We start from the raw sequence: 18,859 nt of genomic DNA, 5'->3' as shown, positions 1-18,859 counted from the left end.
CAGATTTGTTTTGAAAAAAAAAAAAAAAACATTAAAAACAAAATAAGAGAGACATTCGAGAAACCCAGCATAGAAGGTCGATTCCAAAGAGTGGGTGTTTGAGAGTGATGCACTTTGATGTTCCACTGCTACCCAAGAAACCTAACAACAAATTTAAGATCAACACAAAAACCAGCAATTATGCGTTTGATGTAGTAATCACTTGGTTCAATTGCCTCTGAGTAAAGAGAAGTGTGGTGGTAGTGTTTCAACAATTGGGATAGAGAAACAAACACTAGAGCTCCGGAGGTAGGAGAAGAATACAATACAAATATAAGCAAATGTTTAATATTTGTAGGGTTATATCAATCCCTCTTCCTATTTAGATAGGAAATCCTACACAAGTTGCAATTAGAATTACATTTCTATAATTCATGCAATAATCACGGAGATGATTCCTAAGTAATTAACTCTAATTTAACAATATGTACAACGAAGCAATTCATCTCTTATCTAGACACTAATATTTGATTTTTCGTGTGGACATCAATTTTGTCACATCGTCTATCTTTCCAATTAATCGACGCAAATTTCTCACTTAGATTTTAGATTTCAGTCACCAAACACTTTTGAGAGTTTAATCATAAAACATAAGCTTCTAGAATCTCTTAATATCCTAAAAGAAGCAGTCATGTCTAAGATTAGGTCAAAAATTGAAAAAGAAAAAAAATTATGAAAACAGGAGGTCGAGCGAAGCTAAAACGCAACTTTCATCATACAATGTAACAAACTGAATGACTGAACTTGAATGAAATTTTAACATTAACATCCGGATAAGAAATTATTCTGTATAATAAGGATTATCACAACAGTTGAGAGGTGAGACCAATGTAAACTTGTATATATATATCCGGGCCGATGCATCATATGCCAATTCCCAATTTATGTTATTAACTTTTGAGACCCTCAAAAGGACATGTCGTCTAATATCAGTCACGACTCAAAGTTAAAACGACAACCAGTGAGTCAGTTTCCCTCTGTCAGCAGTACGTAGCCTAGAAAGCGAGGGAACAAATGGCACTGTGTCGTTTAGGTAGCTACTGCAGCAGCACAAGGACGTGCCAAAAGCCGCCCGGTTCAACGCGGAAGGGTTGGACTTCGCCGTTAATGTCTGCACTATTCGATGGGCGGAGCTACAGTTGGGCACACCAGATGGGTGCTCGATGCAATCCCGCAAGCAACCATCTCTCTCTCTCTCTCCCCGCGTTCTCTGAGACTGGGTTCTCGATGCTCACCAGATGTTTGATGATTTGTCTAAACCAGATTTTTACACATCCTTTGCGACAAATTATACTGCTTGTTCTTGTTTTTAGTAAATTGAAATTGGGATCTGCTAATGGTTAAAGTTTGACAGGGATCATGCGATGCAGAATGGAAAGTCTTCACTTTTGTTCTTGACAGTGCCAGACATTAATCGAATTTGTAGTCGACATGATACATACAATGATAATGAGCAAGGTTATACATATACATTCGAATAGACAAATTGACGAATTCAAATTTGCTCTTGTTTTAGCCTAGTAATCATGTACCCGGTACCTACTCTATCGCAAAACAACAAGGGCTATAGCAGCTCCCCCTTTGTTGTTGCATTAGGAAGAGTTTGTGGCAAATTCAACACTGCACAACAAAAGCATGTGCTGCTGGATAGACACACATACACCAGGATGTGTTGAAGTTTTATAATTTGTAGTAATGTCCAATAACGTTAAGGTGATTAATCTAGAAATTTGTACATTTTCAAAGTAAGAATGTTACTCTGTTAGCGAGCTTAAAAACCTGTTTGATGTTTTAATTGGTTGCTCTGGTACGCGTATGACGAAATAATATTCCCTTTTTTTTTCTTATAATAACTCTTTCCGCAAAATGGCAGGTTGCAACTCTCATAGCAGTCTATGCAAACTGGTGTTTTGCACGGATAAAAGGAGCTGGCTGGGGGTGGGCTGGTGTCATCTGGCTTCACAGTATAGTGACATATGTCCCTCTTGACTTTCTTAAATTCGCAATCCGAGCGGAAAAGCGTGGAATAATCTTTTGGAGAATAAGGTATGTTGCATTCCGCGCTACTCAACAATATAAGTTAGATAGATTCATGTTTCTTGCCACAATTTACCTTATTGTGTCTTCCCACCATATTGCCTTCACTACAAAGAAAGATTATGGGAAAGAGGAGAGAGAAGCACAGTGGGCTGCAGCACAGAGGACCCTTCACGGTCTTCAGCCACCTGAAACGAACAACCTTTTCAATGAGAAGAACAGTTACAGGGAGCTTTCCGAGATTGCAGAACAAGCAAAGCGGAGGGCTGAAGTTGCAAGGTAAGGACCATTTGCACTCATGCATAGATATAGAATCATGCTTGTCTCTGTAATGATGTCCACCGGTTCTGTTTCTTGTTTCCTGGAAAATGCTTCATCTTGCATTGTTTTCCTTTGCTGGTTGGACTTGTTCCACGTGAGAATTGAGTTCTAAAAGAGCTTTTCGTTTTTGTTGCAGGCTTCGGGAGTTGCATATGCTGAAGGGTCATGTTGAGTCAGTTGTGAAGCTGAAAGGACTTGACATCGATACAATTCAACAACATTATACAGTTGGATGAGCTTTTCAAAAGGGAAACACAGAGAGAGACTTAAATTTGTACCTTGAAGTGAAGAGCGAGTAGCAAAAATTAATGACGATGATGATGAAGCGCTTGGCAATAACATTGTGTCTTTAGATTAGGTTGCAACTAGTTTACTTTTGATCTTAAATTTGGGCAGAGGATTATCCTCTTTTGTAGCCAAATAACATGAAGTTTACAGTTTGGTTGTTTTTACTCACATGTCGGCTTTTCAATGTGAAAGCTGCTGCGTATGCTTTTGCATTATTTCCTGTAGAGAGTAGGATACTACAAAACAAGTAATAAGGAAGGATCCAATATGAAATTTGCAAAACTCGTGTTGGAATTTTTACGTTAGGTTCTCAAGAAAGACGAGTTTGATACTAAATTATTGTAGCTGTATTATTGTATACGCAATAATCTAATTCACAGCAGTAAAATCATTTTTAATCTCATCGGCTTCCCAGTCTTAACCTCAACTTGTCCAAGCTTAGTCGTTTCCGTGACGCTCTAGACACGAAAATATGTACTAACAATATTTACCTTGAGTTCTGGGCGTGAGGTATATATTAATTTGTTTGAATATAGGGCAGCCCACATGGTTCAATTCTTATTATTGTTCAATCTTAAGCAAAAGAGCAACCTTTCTCATATTTCCTACCCTAGAAAGGATTTTAAAAAAATTGTAACAACTTCAAACGAGGAGTGGAGATGACAAAACAAATAGAGGCAATAGTTTAATATGCGTAGAAATATGATTCTTTGTATTAATTTATATAAATCCTATAATATATAGAGTACTTTTCAATTGCTATGCATTTCACCGCTTCATCGAAAATTTCCTCTATCCCTACCATACTCCATTTTGGTAGTTTTCACAATATCAATTCCTTTTTAGATAGGAATCCTACACAAGTTACAATTAGAAATTACATTTCTATAATATATGCAATAATCGTGGAGATGATTCTAATTAAACAATATATACAACAAAGTAGTTCGTCTCTTATTTGGATTTTAATGTTTGATTTTTTGTGCCGATATCAATTTTGTCACATGGTCTATCTTTCCAGTTGATCAACACCAATTCCTCACTTAGGTTTTACGTTTCAGTCACGGAACATTCTGAGAGTTCAATCATAAAGCTTAAGCTTGTAGAATCTCTTAATACACAAAAAGAAGCAATCATGTCTAAAATTAGGTCCAAAATTGAAAAAGAAAAAAAATTATGAAAGCAACAGTCAAGCGAAGTTAAGGTGCAACTTTCATCATAAAGCGTAACAAATAAAATGATGACCTTGAAAGAAATTTTAACATTTACGTCCGGATAAGAAATTTATCTGTATAACAAGAATGATCAGCATAGTTTAGAGGTGATCCGGGTCCACGCATCATAAGCTAATCCCCCAATTTAACTTTGAGACCCTTAAAACGATATGTCGTCTAATATCAGTCACGACTCACTGTTAAAACAACAACCAGTGAGTCAGTTTCCTTCAGTCAGAAGTACATAGCCTAGAAAGCGAGGGAAAAAATGGCAGCGGCGTCGTTTAGATGGCAAAAGCCTCGCGGTTGGTGCTCGATCCACACCAGATGTTTGATGATTTGTGTAAACCATATTTTTACACATCCTTTGCCACAAATTATACTGCTTGTTCTTGTTTTTCGCAAATTGAAAGCGTAAAACTTCGAATTTCTTGGGTTTTTTCGATTTTATGATTCTTTTTAGTTTTTGGTGTGGTTTTATTTTAGCAGTAGTTGGATTTAAGCTTTGCGTTTTGAATGAAATTGGGATCTGCTAATGAAATTGTTTTAGCCTAGTAATCATGTACACAGTACTACTCCATCGCAAAACAACAAGGGCTATACCAGCTCCCCCTTTGTTGTTGCATTAGGAAGAGTTTGCGGCAAATTCAACACTGCACAACAAGAGCATGTGCTGCTGGATATACACTTACACCTGAGAGAGAGAGAGAGAGAGAGAGAGAGAGAGCCAATTTCAATAACATCTATAATATAGCTACAATCTTGGGCCAATCTTCCCCTGTCTATAACAAGAACATCTAGCACATGATCATGTTGCGGATGTGAGCAATCTTGGGCCAATCTTCCCCTGTCTCTCTCCGGAATCGTTCTTCTAGCAGCGGACAACTCCGTATATACAGTAGATAAAGAGACGTGGGAAGCCATTCTCCTGGCAAGCACCTGATATTAGGGCACTCATAAATAAACAAGCATTTCAGAGATTTTGGCGCTTCTTCAAGAAAGCACTGGACCTCAGGGCATCCTTGTATTGTGAGGTATTGAAGAGAGGTGAGTTGTCTCAACACCTTGCCTTGGATGGTTGTAAGATTCGGATGTTTGTGGATGGCGAGATGAGTGAGAGCGGTGGGCAGGAGCCCCTCATCCGGAAACGAACATCCCATTTCTTCTCCACCTTCTTCAGTGAAGTTGATTTCCAACTGTCTAAGAGAGTTGAGTCTTGTTAAACCCCACAGTGAGCGGTTTGCGGCGAGTTTTCTACAACACTCAAAAGAAAGGGCTTGTAAATTTGAAAGGTCTTGTAAATTTGACAGCAACACTCCTTGAGGAAATGGTTCCACTTCTGGACAGCTGAACACTTTCAATTTCTGAAGAGATGGTAGAAGGGTATGCATTTGTTCTGGCAACGACCTCAATTTCTTGCATTCAGAGATACACAGCTCCTTCAATTTGGGTGCATCCATCCCTCCATCTGGAAAACATACAAAATTTGGGCAGTTTTCTATTCCCAAGTGAACGAGGGAGAGGAATTTAGGGCATTCAGATTCCACATGTGCAAGTGAACCGCTGAAGGATTCCAGGTGGCTCAATTTTACCCTTTCAAGCCTTGGCAGCTTCTCCAACGGTACTATCTCAGTTAGCTTGGGACATCTGCTCAGTTCAAGCTCACAAAGATTAGGAAACAGTATTGTGGTGTTGCCTCTGCTTCCATCGTAATATGATTCCACTTCTGGACAGTCAAACACTTTCAATATCCGAAGAGACGGTAGAAGGGTATGCATTTGTTCTGGCAACGACCTCAATTTCTTGCATTGAGAGATACGCAGCTCCTCCAATTTGGGTGCATCCATCCCTCCATCTGGAAAACATACAAAATTTGGGCAGTTTTCTATTTCCAAGTGAACGAGGGAGAGGAATTTAGGGCATTCAGATTCCACATGTGCAAGTGAACCACTGAAGGATTCCAGGTGCCTCAATTTTACCCTTTCAAGCCTTGGCAGCTTCTCCAACAGTACTATCTCAGTCAGCTTGGGACATCTTCTCAGTTCAAGCTCACAAAGATTAGGAAACAGTATTGTGGTGTTGCCTCTGCTTCCATCGTAATATGATTCCACTTCTGGACAGTCAAACACTTTCAATATTCGAAGAGACGGTAGAAGGGTATGCATTTGTTCTGGCAACAACCTCAATTTCTTGCATTGAGAGATACGCAGCTCCTCCAATTTGGGTGCATCCATCCCTCCATCTGGAAAACATACAAAATTTGGGCAGTTTTCTATTTCCAAGTGAACGAGGGAGAGGAATTTAGGGCATTCAGATTCCACATGTGCAAGTGAACCACTGAAGGATTCCAGGTGCCTCAATGTTACCCTTTCAAGCCTTGGCAGCTTCTCCAACAGTACTATCTCAGTCAGCTTGGGACATCTTCTCAGTTCAAGCTCACAAAGATTAGGAAACAGTATTGTGGTGTTGCCTCTGCTTCCATCATAATATAACCACTTTTTGCAGTTCAACATCTCTTGCAAGCACAATTTTTCTAGAGATCTAAACGGAGCATCATTACCGTAAAACTCGCTATCTATCTCCACCACGTTATTTATCCCTTGAATAAAAAGATCCTTGAGGAAGCGTAGTTGCCCAAGTGGTGGCAATAAGCGGCAATGTTTGCAATCTTTAAGTACAATATGAGATAGTTTAGAGCAAGATGGATCTGCTAACCAACCTGGAAATTCTAAACCCCCATAAGATCTAATCTCAATTTGTTTGAGGTTTGTATGAGGTTGGAGCTTGTTGAGCACTTCTCTGTCATTTTTTGGATCATGATTACTAGTATCATCATCACCTCTTCGCCATGTCAAAACAAGTTTGTCCAGATACTCCTTGTTGCTCATGATATCTGCTTCCAAAGCATTCCCCTCATGGTCAATGTTACCAACTCCTGAGATTGTAAGATCTTGGCGCAAATGCTGAAGCTCTTTTAACTCTGCAATCCTTTGACCTGTTTGTTTGTCCACCACAAAATCGCTTAATGTCTGGAGATTTTTCAAGTTACACATCCCTGCAGGCATCTGTTTGATCTCTGTTCTTCTGATATTGAGATGGCGCAAGTTGACTAGTCTCCCCAATTCGGAAGGTAGTTGAATCAGCCGATCACAATCTTCCAATAACAAGGTCTGTAAATAGTACAAGTTGCACACCTTATCAGGTAATTCTGTTATGGAAGTCTGAGACACGTCCAAATGCCTTAATTGTTTTAAGTCGCCAATTGAACTAGGTAACTCAACAATATCCCAATCTTGTAATTTGAGCACTCTTAAATATGGTAGAACTAGCAATAGATCAATCGGTTTGTTTCCCAATCCGATAAAATGTACCGAATGTAGTCGTAGAAAGCCGTGCAAATGCTTAGCCTCATATAGCGCCCCAAGATTCTGAGTGCTTTGATTGCAGAAGTTCATGGAAGAAACATGACGAACTCTGCGTATATTTCTGTCGACTGTCAGATGGTCGTCCTCCAATCTCAAACAAAACTCTCCAGATACAAACTTTGCTAAATCACTGAGAAGGTCATGCATGGTGAAATATGACTCCCCATACTCTTTTGAATGTTGAAAGAAAGACCTTGATACTAGAATATCAAAGTAATCACTTCCAACATCTTCCAATGCCGCCTTCCCGTGGGGTTGTAAGAGGTCTTCAGCCATCCACCATAAAATTAACTCTGAAGCTTTAAAGTTGTAACCTTTAGGAAATGTTGCAGAATAAGCAAAACAACGTTTGAGATGCGGAGGTAGATATTGGTAACTTAACCATAGAGCCGGCAAAACCTTATCATTTGGCAACTCCCATAAGTCACTCTTCAATATCTTTTCCCATTCCTTTGGATTCAAAACAGAGTGTAACAGGCCCCCCATTGATTTTATAGCTAAAGGAAGGCCTTGACACTTCTTAACAATTTGCCTTCCAATGGCTTCAAGATGCGGATGGGCAGGAATAACACTGTCTTCCGTGAAGGCATGCTTTGCAAATAACGACCAAGAATCGTCCTCGGATATTTCCTGTAGATAATGTGTTGAAAGAGGCCCGGTGAAAGATGCAACGCATCTTTGGCGTGTTGTGACAATGATCTTACTTCCGCGTACTCCGCAACTATTGAAGTGAGTCATCAAGTTTTTCCAAAGAAGATAATCCTCACTTCAGACATCATCAAGAACGAAGAGGAACTTTTTTCCTGTCAAAATCTCCTCCAATTCTTCAGAAAGCAGATCCAGATCTGTGATCGTGCAAGGTTTTTTCGTGATCTTCCCATATATTGTTTGCACTATTTGAAGAATATCAAGTTCTTCTCCGACACAAACCCATGCTTGGACATCAAAGTCATCCTTGACATCTTTGTACACAAGTTGAGCAAGGGTGGACTTCCCGATCCCTCCCATGCCCTCGATGGGAAGCACTCCTATCTTGGGGCCAGCAGTATCATCCGAACGCAATGATTTAAGATTCGTTTCTCTGTCATTTTCCCTTCCGAAGACGCCAGACTCATCGACCCGAGAAGTAGTTTGACGAGTTCTGTCTTGTGGTCTATGTTGAACTCCTTCTTTCAGACCAAGAGCGTCTCTTTCATTGAGACTGAGGTCTAGCACGCGCAGAACCTTTGATATCTTCGGTTCAAAAGAGTTGTGAAATTCATCGGACGCAGAAAAAGGCTTGAATACTGAGCTCGAGATCCAGCTTGTGCTGCTGCTAGCTGCATGAGAATGGTCACCGTCACCTTCCAGCTGGCGTGGAAGAGCTTCAGCTTTGATCTCGTCCAGCAACTCTCCTACACAGTAGATAGCTTCTTTGAGATCATTGAGCCACTTCCTCACTGTCGGGCATGTCATCTGCTTCTCCTCGGCATCGTCAACCAGCTTGTTAGCAGTTCGCAACTTGATCTCCAACTCTCCCATGAGCAGCTCGTTGTTGTTTTTCTTCCCAGAGATGAAATCGAGGACGGGACGGGAAGCTATCCGGTCGAACAAAACAGCGAGGGAAGAAGAGAGAAAAGCTCCGCCTACCAACTCAGCCATGGTCACAACTGAGTCGTCGACGGATAGGAATCTGAAAGATGAAGAAAGAGTTTGGATGATGGGGATAAGCTAGTTCAGAGTAGGGCTGGGCAAACGGGGCCTGGACCCGCGGGTAGGGGCGGGTCCAAGCGATTCCGGGCGGGTATGGGGCGGGTACTGTTTTTTAAATTCTGAAACGGGGCGGGGCGGGTCGGGTCCATGTCATTTGCGGGGCGAGACGGGTCCTAATTGCTGAGAAAACGGGTCCCCGACCCGAACCGTTTCCACCTTCCAAAAATCTGTTGATTGAATCTGATCCGTTGATTATCTAATCACTCTGTCTCTGCCTGCCAGACTCCCACACCACACCCACAGACAGTCGACTGACTCGACTCGACAACACCCCACTCCCCAAATCTCCTCTCCTCTCTCGTCTCAAACCTCGCTCGATCGTCTCAGAGTCAGACCTCACTCCCCAAATCTCCTCTCCTCTCTCGTCTCAGACCCCTACTGAGTACTGACTCGACTCCCTGAGACTCTGAGTCAGTGACTGTCGACATCACCATCGCAGGATTGTCTCCTGAGTCCTGACTCTCCTTCAATCCTCCCAATCGCGAGTTCCGACCACCACCACACGGTCGACACCAACCTCGTCGTCGAGAACACTACCATCATCCTGCAAATTCCTAGGTAATTTATGAATTAGGGTTTCTGATTTGGGAATTTAGGGTTTTTGGGGCTATGATTGCATAAGCTTTTCGATTGATTATATTATGGACTGCTGCGATTTGATTACTAGCAGAAACTTGTTTATTGGTTTTGAATTTTATGGATCTGCTTATAGATTGTAGATTTTAAGTTGTTTGGTTAAATTTGCAGAAATTTAAGTTGTTTGTAGATGTTAAGTTGTTTGGTGGTTAAATACTTTGGTATTTAAATTTGCAGAAAATTTTCGAATTGTTACAATTTTTGAACTAAAATTGGTAATTGAATTTGAAGCTGCAATCTTAATGCATGCAAGCTGCAATCTTAATGCATGTAAGCTAAAATTGTTAATAGCTTCTTCTGGGTTAAAGAGGTTGTTTTAGACATTTAATTTATGGGTTTTGTTGCTTTGTTTGTTAAGCATGAAGCTCAGAAGCTCTATTCCCAGAGTCTCTCTTTTAAGTTTTTCCTATTTCAATTTTTTTCTGTAGATTTGTTCAAATCTAGGTATCTATGGGTTTCATTAATATATTGGTTTTGGTTCTGTAATTTACTATAAAGAATATGATTTGGTTCATTAATATAGTTGGGTGCGAATCACATTTGGTTTTCTCATATATAAAGAATATGATTGTCACTTGCAGGCTCTATACGTTGTTGAAGAAGATTCTGAGTTCGATATTTTGTTGTGCATGTACGGTCCGAAACCAACAAGATTTTCAGTTTTGTGAAGGTCGGCTTTCTTGTGCATGTACATTTACTAACTGACTAATTATTTACTCTTAAATGTTATGCTAAGCAAGCATGCATTAGTTTCCTAAGCACCTTTGACTAGATCTCTATCTATGCACGATGATTAGAACATTCTACTTTCTACTTCGTCCCAAACTTTGCTGCATTAAGGACACTTCTGAATTCTGATTGCATTTTCAGATTTTCTTGCATTGTTGCATTTCCAAGAATATTATATGTATTTTCTTGATTGTTTGGGAATTGGTTTCAGATTCCGGAGCCACTTATTACTGAGAAAGTTTGGAAATTGAAAGATTTTGAATCATATCCTGCTTGCTTACTGGTGAGTTCTTGGTTTGGATGCATGTGGTGCAATGCATGGTTGTCATCTAGTATTTAAAAATGTATCATATTTTCTGATTTAATGGGATTAGAAGTTAGGACCTGTATGCAATGCAAGAATGAGAACCGAGGCCTTCTGCCTGCATATATATATATATATATAATATAATACATATACATATACATCTCACACACACACACACACAATAAGTACTTGGCCAATATTGTAGAAAACACAGTTTCTTTAGCCTATGGAAAAGAGCATAGTTTCTTGAAACATTTTGGTAAAATGTCATGAATGGTGAGTGCATGCATGTTGCTGCATGTTACTGCCCTGCAGGCCCTGCACACGATTTGAATTTTGAAATTTGAAGTACATGAGAAAAACTGCAAACTAAACCGAGAACCTTCAGTGTTATTTATTAGGCTATTTAAGGACAATTCTGAATTCTGATTGCATTTACTTGCATTGCTGCATTTCCAAGAATATTATATGCATTTTCTTGATTGTTTGGGAATTGGTTTCAGATTCCGGAGCCACTTATTACTGAGAAAGTTTGGAAATTGGAAGATTTTGAATCATATTCTGCTTGCTTACTGGTGAGTTCTTGGTTTGGATGGTTATTTTTTGTTTTGGATGGTTATTTTTTGTTTGGATGGTTATTTTTTGTTTGGATGGTTACTGCTGCATGTTACTGCTGCATGTTATTTTTTATTGGATGGTTACATATACATCTCACACACACATTACTGCTGCATGTTACTGCTACATTGGATGATTATTTTTTATTTCTTGGTTTGGTGAGTTCTTGCTTACTGCTGCATGGAAAAGAGCATAGTTTTGGTTTGGATGGTTATTTTTTGTTTGCTTACATAGACATCTCACACACACACACACACACACAATAAGTACTTGGCCAATATTGTAGAAAACACAGTTTCTTTAGCCTATGGAAAAGAGCATAGTTTCTTGAAACATTTTGGTAAAAGAATATAGTTCCATTATTTAGATTTAGATTAAGTTCCATTATTTAGAATATAGTTCCATTATCAATGTGTAGATTTAGATTATGCTTACATGGAGATTATGTTATTTTATTTGATTAAAGAATATAGTTCCATTATTTAATTTTTTCAGATTTTTACATAATGTCTCAATCTCAAAGTCAAAGTACCCCTAGTAGTACTAATGTAGCATCATCTACGGCTACATCACCATGTCCTCCACAACCCACACAGTCAAAACCATCAATGCCTCCCCCAAACCCCTCATCCTCTAGAAAAAGAAAAGCACCACCTATTCCAAAGACAAAGCAACCAACTATAATAGCTTCACTAGAGAGATCTTCTTCTGAGAGATCTTGGGTTTGGGATCATGTCACTAAGTGTACCGTCTCGGAAATACAAGAAGTAGAAAAGGATGGAAAGAAAGAGAAGGTGGAGGTACAAGTATTGAAGGCTAAGTGTAACCATTGTAACGCCCTTTTTGCATGTGATATTAGTGGGGGTGGAACTAGTACTTACATTAAACATATCAATAAACATTGCAAGTCATATAAACCAACTGATGAGTTGCAAAGCCAAAAGGTTCTAGGTAGTTCTGGACCTTCTGGGGATGTCAAAAACATGCTTGTTGCTAAAGGGTGGAGCCAAGAAGAAAGTGTGGAAGGTATTATTGAGTTTATTGTGATGGAGGAGGTACCTTTTAGTATTGTGGAGAGTGAAGGGTTTAGGCGGATGATGTGCAAAGTCCAGCCTAGATTGCATGTTCCATCTCGGAGAACTATCGTAAGGGAGTTATTCAGTATGTATGATAGCATGAAAGATCAGTTAAAAAAGGAGATACACAATCATAGAGTGAGCTTGACTACCGATACATGGACAAGTGTGCAAAATTTGAACTACATGGTGCTAACTGCTCATTTTGTGGATGATGATTGGAATATGCACAAAAGGATTCTAAACTTTTGTTTGATTTCAAGTCATGAAGGCAAAGAAATAGGGAAGATGATTGAGCAATGTTTGGTTGAGTGGGGGATTGAAAAGGTAATGTGCATTTCAGTTGACAATGCATCGGCTAATAAGGTGGCAATTGAGTATGTTGTTCGTAAAATGCAGAAATGGCCTAATAGTAAAGTGATTATGAATGGCAAGTTTATGCATGTGAGGTGCTTAGCTCATATTATCAACTTGGTAGTGAAACATGGGTTGAAAAGATTAGAGACAAGTGTGGATGCTCTTAGAAATGCCGTGCGGTTTGTGAGATCAAGTCCCCGAAGGTTAAGTTATTTCAAGAAATGTGTGGAGAATGAGAAGTTGGATAGTAGGGGTCTAGTTGTTATGGATGTGCCTACTAGGTGGAATAGCACATACATGATGCTAGAATCTTGCTTGAAGTTTAAAAAAGCATTTGAAAGGATGATCGAAGATGATGAAGCCAATATATACACCACCTATTTCAGTGAAAAGGTGTTTAGTGATGAAGGAGAAGAAGTGGCGGGTAAAGGGAGGATTGGACCACCTAAGGAGGAAGATTGGGATAGTGCAGAAGTGTTTGTGAAATTTTTAAAGGTCTTCTATCTTGTAACTTTGAAAGTTAGTGCAACTAAGTATCCCACATCTAACACAGCTATTCATGATGTCATTGCTGTGGAAAACGAGATAGAAAAACTTTTTTTGCCTGAATATATGCAAACTGGAAGACCTGCAGAGTTGGTGCTACGTGATATGGCATTCAACATGAGAGCCAAATATCGAAAGTATTTTGGTTCAATTGAGTCCCTTAATCAAATATTTGTAATTGCCCTTGTCTTAGACCCAAGGTTCAAATTGAGGCACTACATGCACTTGTGTAGAAAGCAATTACAACTTCTTGAAGAAGAGATTGAACAAAAAAGTAATCAAGTGAAGACATTGTTGAAGACAATGTGTGATGAATATGCTAGTCAAGCTTTCGATTCACAAACACAACAAAAGGGTAGAGAAGATTTAGTTCTTGACACTTCTTCAAGGGTAAAACAATCATCTTCTAATGTGCCAACAGAAAATCCAATGATATTTAGTCAAATCATGGATGATTGGGAAAAGGAACTAGAAGACACCGAGGATATTGCGCTTGCACATGAGGTGGATAGGTATCTCCTTGACACTGTAGAGAAACTATCACATGGTTCACAATTTGATGTTTTGAAATGGTGGAAGTTGAAAGGGAGGAGCACATATCCCACACTTGCTTTGATAGCGAAAGATGTCTTGCCAATTCAAGTGTCAACAGTTGCCAGTGAGAGTGCATTTAGTGGAGGAAAGAGAGTAATTGACCCTTGTAGATCATGTCTCCTTCCTCAAACAGTGGAGTCATTGATGTGCCTTCAAAATTGGATAAGAAGTGAACCAATTGGCAGCATTGAGTATGAAGCAAGTCCCGCGGAGCTTGAATTTTATCAAGAGTGTGAAGAAGGTAATTATCTTGTTTTTTATAGTTTGGTTTATAACTTTATATTAATTGGTTTACAATTAACAGTTGTTCTTTGTTGTAGAATATAAAAGAAAAAGAGCAAATACTATATCTACAAGTTCAACAATCTCATCAAGTGTTCCTGAAATTGAAACAACTCAAACGAATAAAGGAAAAGGAATTGCGGTAATATTTTAAACTCAAATGAATAAACTTTAAATTTTAATAATTCAATTTGAATGAGGATAGATAATATGATGTTGGACGTTAAAAATGTCATGTTTATATTCTATTTTTGTTTACAGATTCAATGAAGATTGTTGTTGGAACTTGGGCGTTGGAACTTGGATTTTCGGATATTTTGTATGTTGATTTAATTTTTAGATGTTGGAAGATGTAATATTATTATTTTGAATGTATTGTTAATCTATGAACTTGGATGTTGGACTTTGTATTTAGATTGGATGTTGGACTTTGTATTTAGTTCTGTACAATTTTTTTTTTCTTTCAAAAAAAAAAAAAAACAAAAAACAAAAAAAAAAAAAAAAAAAAAAAGACCCGGTGGACCCGGCCCGAACCGGCCCGTTTCAAACGGGCCGGGTAATGTCCGGTTCTTATATTTAAAATGTAATCCCCGGCCCGGCCCGGCCCGTTCCCTTTGAACTTAGGTCCGGTCCGGTCCCTTCAAAATTGGGCCCGGCCCGGCCCGTGCCCAGCCCTAGTTCAGAGCGTTCAGATCTCCGTCAATTTTTTCCACATGGGATGTTTCATTGAGTTTTGTTTTGATGCTAAAAGATTAAAGTTGGAATGCAACGCGGTTTATGGGGTCCTCCAGTTGGAGATTTTCTAATTTTACCTAAAACTTTTTTTTGAACGACACTTTTAGCTGCAATAATTGACCATCCAGATTTTTAACTAATATTTCATGTCATTTTATTTTAATTTGATTTTTAATTTTGATCAAGGAGTGTGATTAGTTTTTAAAACCGAACCCTAAGTGACGGAAAATGTGATCTATCCCTGTAGTGTGCTTAGGACATTATGAGTTAGCTAGCAATTAAGCACAACACAAGCCTTTGAGGGAAACATAATTCAATCGTCAGGCTTCCTTTTGAAGCTTTAGTAAAACAAGTTTAGATATGATTATTGTTTTCTAAAAGGATGCAAGGCGGTTTATGGGGTCCTCCAGTTGGGGATTTTTAACTTTTAGCTGCTGGGATAGGGACAATAATATACAACCACTATTCTTGATTGAAAAATGACTTTACCACTTGTCTCGGATTCCCTTCAATAATTGACCATCAAGATTTTTAACTAATATTTCATGTCATTTTATTTTTATTTTTGATTAAGGAGTGTGATTAATTTTTAAAATCGAACCCTAAGTGACGGAAAATGTGATCTATCCCTGTAGTGTTCTTAGGACATTATGAGTTAGCTAGCAATTAAGTACAACACAAGCCTTTGAGGGAAACATAATTCAATCGTTAGGCTTCTTTTTGAAGCTCTAGTAAAACAAGTTAAGATATGATTATTGTTTTCCAAAAAGATGGTGTTATTGACATACCTTCTTTGTACTTATGTACACCTCTTTATTAATTTTCATTATTTTATTATTTTCAATTTATTTGATCCAATAAGCAAAAATTGAAAGCAGTGTGTGAAAAGTAAAAAAATGTGAGTGATAGCACCATCTTTCAAAACTATCTACCTGCAGCAATAGTGTGAGTCGCAGTGGGATTTTTTGTTTTTGGAAGGTGGATTAAACAATAAGAAGACAAAAGTTGGAATTGTCGGGAAATTTTGTTTTTCTTTTTACTCGTATTGATTTTGGGGCTAGTATATAAATTAAATGATGTTCCTTAAGAAATAAGTCTGCAAATCTGAAAACAAAGAAAAATAAAGGAGGAGGAGATTGCTCAAACAATGGTTCACTTGAAATTTTTTGTAAATTCCTATCATTTCTATAAATGGTGTATCGCTCAAATTTTTGCTTGGGGCCTCATGACTGTCTCTGTTTAGTAGTTCATGAGAATCAGACGGGTGTGAGCTGACGAAGATATCATGGAGAGAAAGGAAGTGAATTAGAATGTAAGAGCTATCAAAGTCTAAAATGGCCTTAGTTAAAATGACAGTACAAATTCAGATAGATCAAGATAGCAAGATGCAGATTTCAAGTGGTAATCAGCAGGTGAAACTTGGTGTAGGTGTAGATCGAATGCATCATATCATAGTTAGTATCAGATCGATCGAGTTGCACTTTCGTTATACTTGAAATGTAATCTAATATGAAATTTAATTGGTGTAGGTGTAGAAGAAATTATTAAGATGTACATGACCCACTTGACTACAATGTTACATCCGGACCGTGGTCTATTGATTGCAGCTCTACATGTGAACTGTTGTTGGACAAAGAAAGCAAAACAGTGTAATTACCAAAATAATGATATATGCCTTCATATATACACACTAGCCGATGTCCACATGCTTTGTGCGTATGTAAACAATTTTATTTTGAGTTATGAAAATGGGAGTACGGTTAGTTTTTAAAATTCTAAGAAAAAAAAATCAGTAATGAAAATGGGATTATGACAGGGCATTTTCTTTTAAAGTGGGCATTATTTATTTTTTAATGTATCACATAATTATTGTCTTGTACTTATATTGTAATATTGTTTATTCAAGGTAAGGGTAAAATAAAAAATAAAAAATAAGGATATGATTGTTATTTTGAAAGTGACTGAGGTTGACAAAGCCTCTTTCTTTAATAATAGAATAGATAGTAGAAAAATACCTTGGCCTTTTGACTAAAATCAAGCATAGATACTGGGAAACGGATTTCTTGATTTATAATTCTTATCCAAAATGGCGTAACGATTAAAATTTTTATCCAAAATTATAAATAAAATTACTTTACATTATTTAATAATGCTTCAGATAATAATACAGTATCACCGCAACGAGAACGATTACAAATCTTATACATTATTACAATTAATATTATTTTATATTATTTTATAAATAAAAAAAATACTAATATTTTCATGCGGCCTTGGCAGTAGGCTTAGGCGCGACGGCCTTGGCAGTAGGCTTACGCGCGACGGCCTTGGCAGTAGGCTTACGCGCGACGGCCTTGGCAGTAGGCTTACGCGCGACGGCCTTGGCAGTAGGCTTAGGCGCGACGGCCTTCTTCACTTTCTCAGGTACCTTCTTGGCTTTAGCGGCAACCGCTTGTGAGTTGGGCTCCGGCGCAACCTTCCCCTTGGGCTTTACAGCCGGTTTGGCCTTCGCATCGGCGACCACCGGCGCGGACTTCTCTTTCGCCGGAGCGGCGCCGGCGACCTGATGCAGATGGAAATATCCCACCTGGCCGATCTGAAAACCACAAAAACGACATCGCAATCAGCCTCCGAAAACACAAAACAGACGGCAACATCATAAACTAAACCAGAATACCGATTTTCCGACCACGTACCTGGATTAGTTGCAAGCATGGAAGCGGTTGCAAGCATGGAAGCGGAGAACTCGCCTTCTTGGCCTTGGCGGCGGAGACGTCAGTTACAGTCATGGTCGTTGACTCGGCGGTTTGACTCGGTTAACACGGAAGCGGAATCGGAACGGATTTTTCGGATTTTGGATGGAGAGAGTCAGAAAACGGGAAATGTGAAAAACCAGTGGGGGTAGAAGGTGTATATATATGTGAAAAACTACTGTTCATTAACAGTGCTCCGCCGGTTTTGCCCCTCTTTCTCTTCATGTTTTTTCAGCTTTAGTGGGGTTGAATGGTGAATTGGCCACTTTGCCCCTCTCTCATTTTTCTTTCCGTCCGTGCGTGCATGTTGTGTTTTCTAGGTTCCAGCTTTTTCCACTTTTATCTGCTGCTGCGTGTTAGTTCCACGTGTTGGTCATCGGGATCATTTGGCCCTTAATGTCAGGATTTCTATTTGCTTCCAGTTGGAAGATGTTTTTTCAGCTTTAGTGGGGTTGAATTGTGAATTGGCCACTTTGCCCCTCTCTCATTTTTCTTTCCGTCCGTGCGTGCATGTTGTGTTTTCTAGGTTCCAGCTTTTTCCACTTTTATCTGCTGCTGCGTGTTAGTTCCACGTGTTGGTCATCGGGATCATTTGGCCCTTAATGTCAGGATTTCTATTTGCTTCCAGTTGGAAGATGTTTTTTCAGCTTTAGTGGGGTTGAATTGTGAATTGGCCACTTTGCCCCTCTCTCATTTTTCTTTCCGTCCGTGCGTGCATGTTGTGTTTTCTAGGTTCCAGCTTTTTCCACTTTTATCTGCTGCTGCGTGTTAGTTCCACGTGTTGGTCATCGAGATCATTTGGCCCTTAATGTCAGGATTTCTATTTGCTTCCAGTTGGAAGATGTTTTTTCAGCTTTAGTGGGGTTGAATTGTGAATTGGCCACTTTGCCCCTCTCTCATTTTTCTTTCCGTCCGTGCGTGCATGTTGTGTTTTCTAGGTTCCAGCTTTTTCCACTTTTATCTGCTGCTGCGTGTTAGTTCCACGTGTTGGTCATCGGTATCATTTGGCCCTTAATGTCAGGATTTCTATTTGCTTCCAGTTGGAAGATGTTTTTTCAGCTTTAGTGGGGTTGAATGGTGAATTGGCCACTTTGCCCTTAATGTCAGGATTTCTATTTGCTTCCAGTTGGAAAATGTCATGGCTGCAACC

General features: G+C 39.0%; 2 protein-coding genes, 1 long non-coding RNA gene and 1 pseudogene across 3 annotated transcripts; 1 reads left to right on the top strand and 3 right to left on the bottom strand.

Moving 5' to 3' along the window:
* Positions 1-1,417: 1,417 nt before the first annotated feature.
* On the top strand, positions 1,418-2,350 carry LOC137717419 (uncharacterized). Its single transcript, XR_011065772.1, has 3 exons — positions 1,418-1,497; positions 1,913-2,085; positions 2,192-2,350. It is a non-coding gene; the product is annotated as an uncharacterized lncRNA (long non-coding RNA).
* A 2,346-nt stretch (positions 2,351-4,696) lies between these two features.
* LOC137717026 (putative disease resistance protein At3g14460) lies at positions 4,697-6,064 on the bottom strand. Its single transcript, XM_068456344.1, has one exon. The coding sequence runs from the start codon at positions 6,062-6,064 to the stop codon at positions 4,697-4,699; it is 1,368 nt and encodes a 455-aa protein (XP_068312445.1).
* Positions 6,065-6,081: 17 nt separating this feature from the next.
* LOC137717025 (putative disease resistance RPP13-like protein 1) lies at positions 6,082-9,039 on the bottom strand (annotated as a pseudogene).
* An 8,180-nt stretch (positions 9,040-17,219) lies between these two features.
* Positions 17,220-17,745, bottom strand: LOC137717024 (uncharacterized). The gene is made up of 2 exons (XM_068456343.1): positions 17,653-17,745; positions 17,220-17,552 (listed from the first exon to the last, which is right to left on the bottom strand). The coding sequence occupies exons 1-2, from the start codon at positions 17,743-17,745 to the stop codon at positions 17,220-17,222; spliced, it is 426 nt and encodes a 141-aa protein (XP_068312444.1).
* Positions 17,746-18,859: the final 1,114 nt, after the last annotated feature.

This window comes from Pyrus communis, chromosome 15, assembly GCF_963583255.1.
Source record: "Pyrus communis chromosome 15, drPyrComm1.1, whole genome shotgun sequence".
Classification (NCBI taxonomy): Eukaryota; Viridiplantae; Streptophyta; class Magnoliopsida; order Rosales; family Rosaceae; genus Pyrus; species Pyrus communis.
This window is presented reverse-complemented; position numbering and strand designations above follow the sequence as displayed.

What these genes read in the sequence shown, in the direction of transcription:
- LOC137717026 (XM_068456344.1), bottom strand. Translation starts at nt 6,064, where the DNA reads ATGCATACCCTTCTACCGTCTCTTCGAATATTGAAAGTGTTTGACTGT.
- LOC137717024 (XM_068456343.1), bottom strand. Translation starts at nt 17,745, where the DNA reads ATGACTGTAACTGACGTCTCCGCCGCCAAGGCCAAGAAGGCGAGTTCT. An exon ending in CATGCTTGCAACTAATCCAG is followed by an intron (nt 17,553 to 17,652) that starts GTACGTGGTCGG and finishes TGTGGTTTTCAG; the next exon opens with ATCGGCCAGGTGGGATATTT.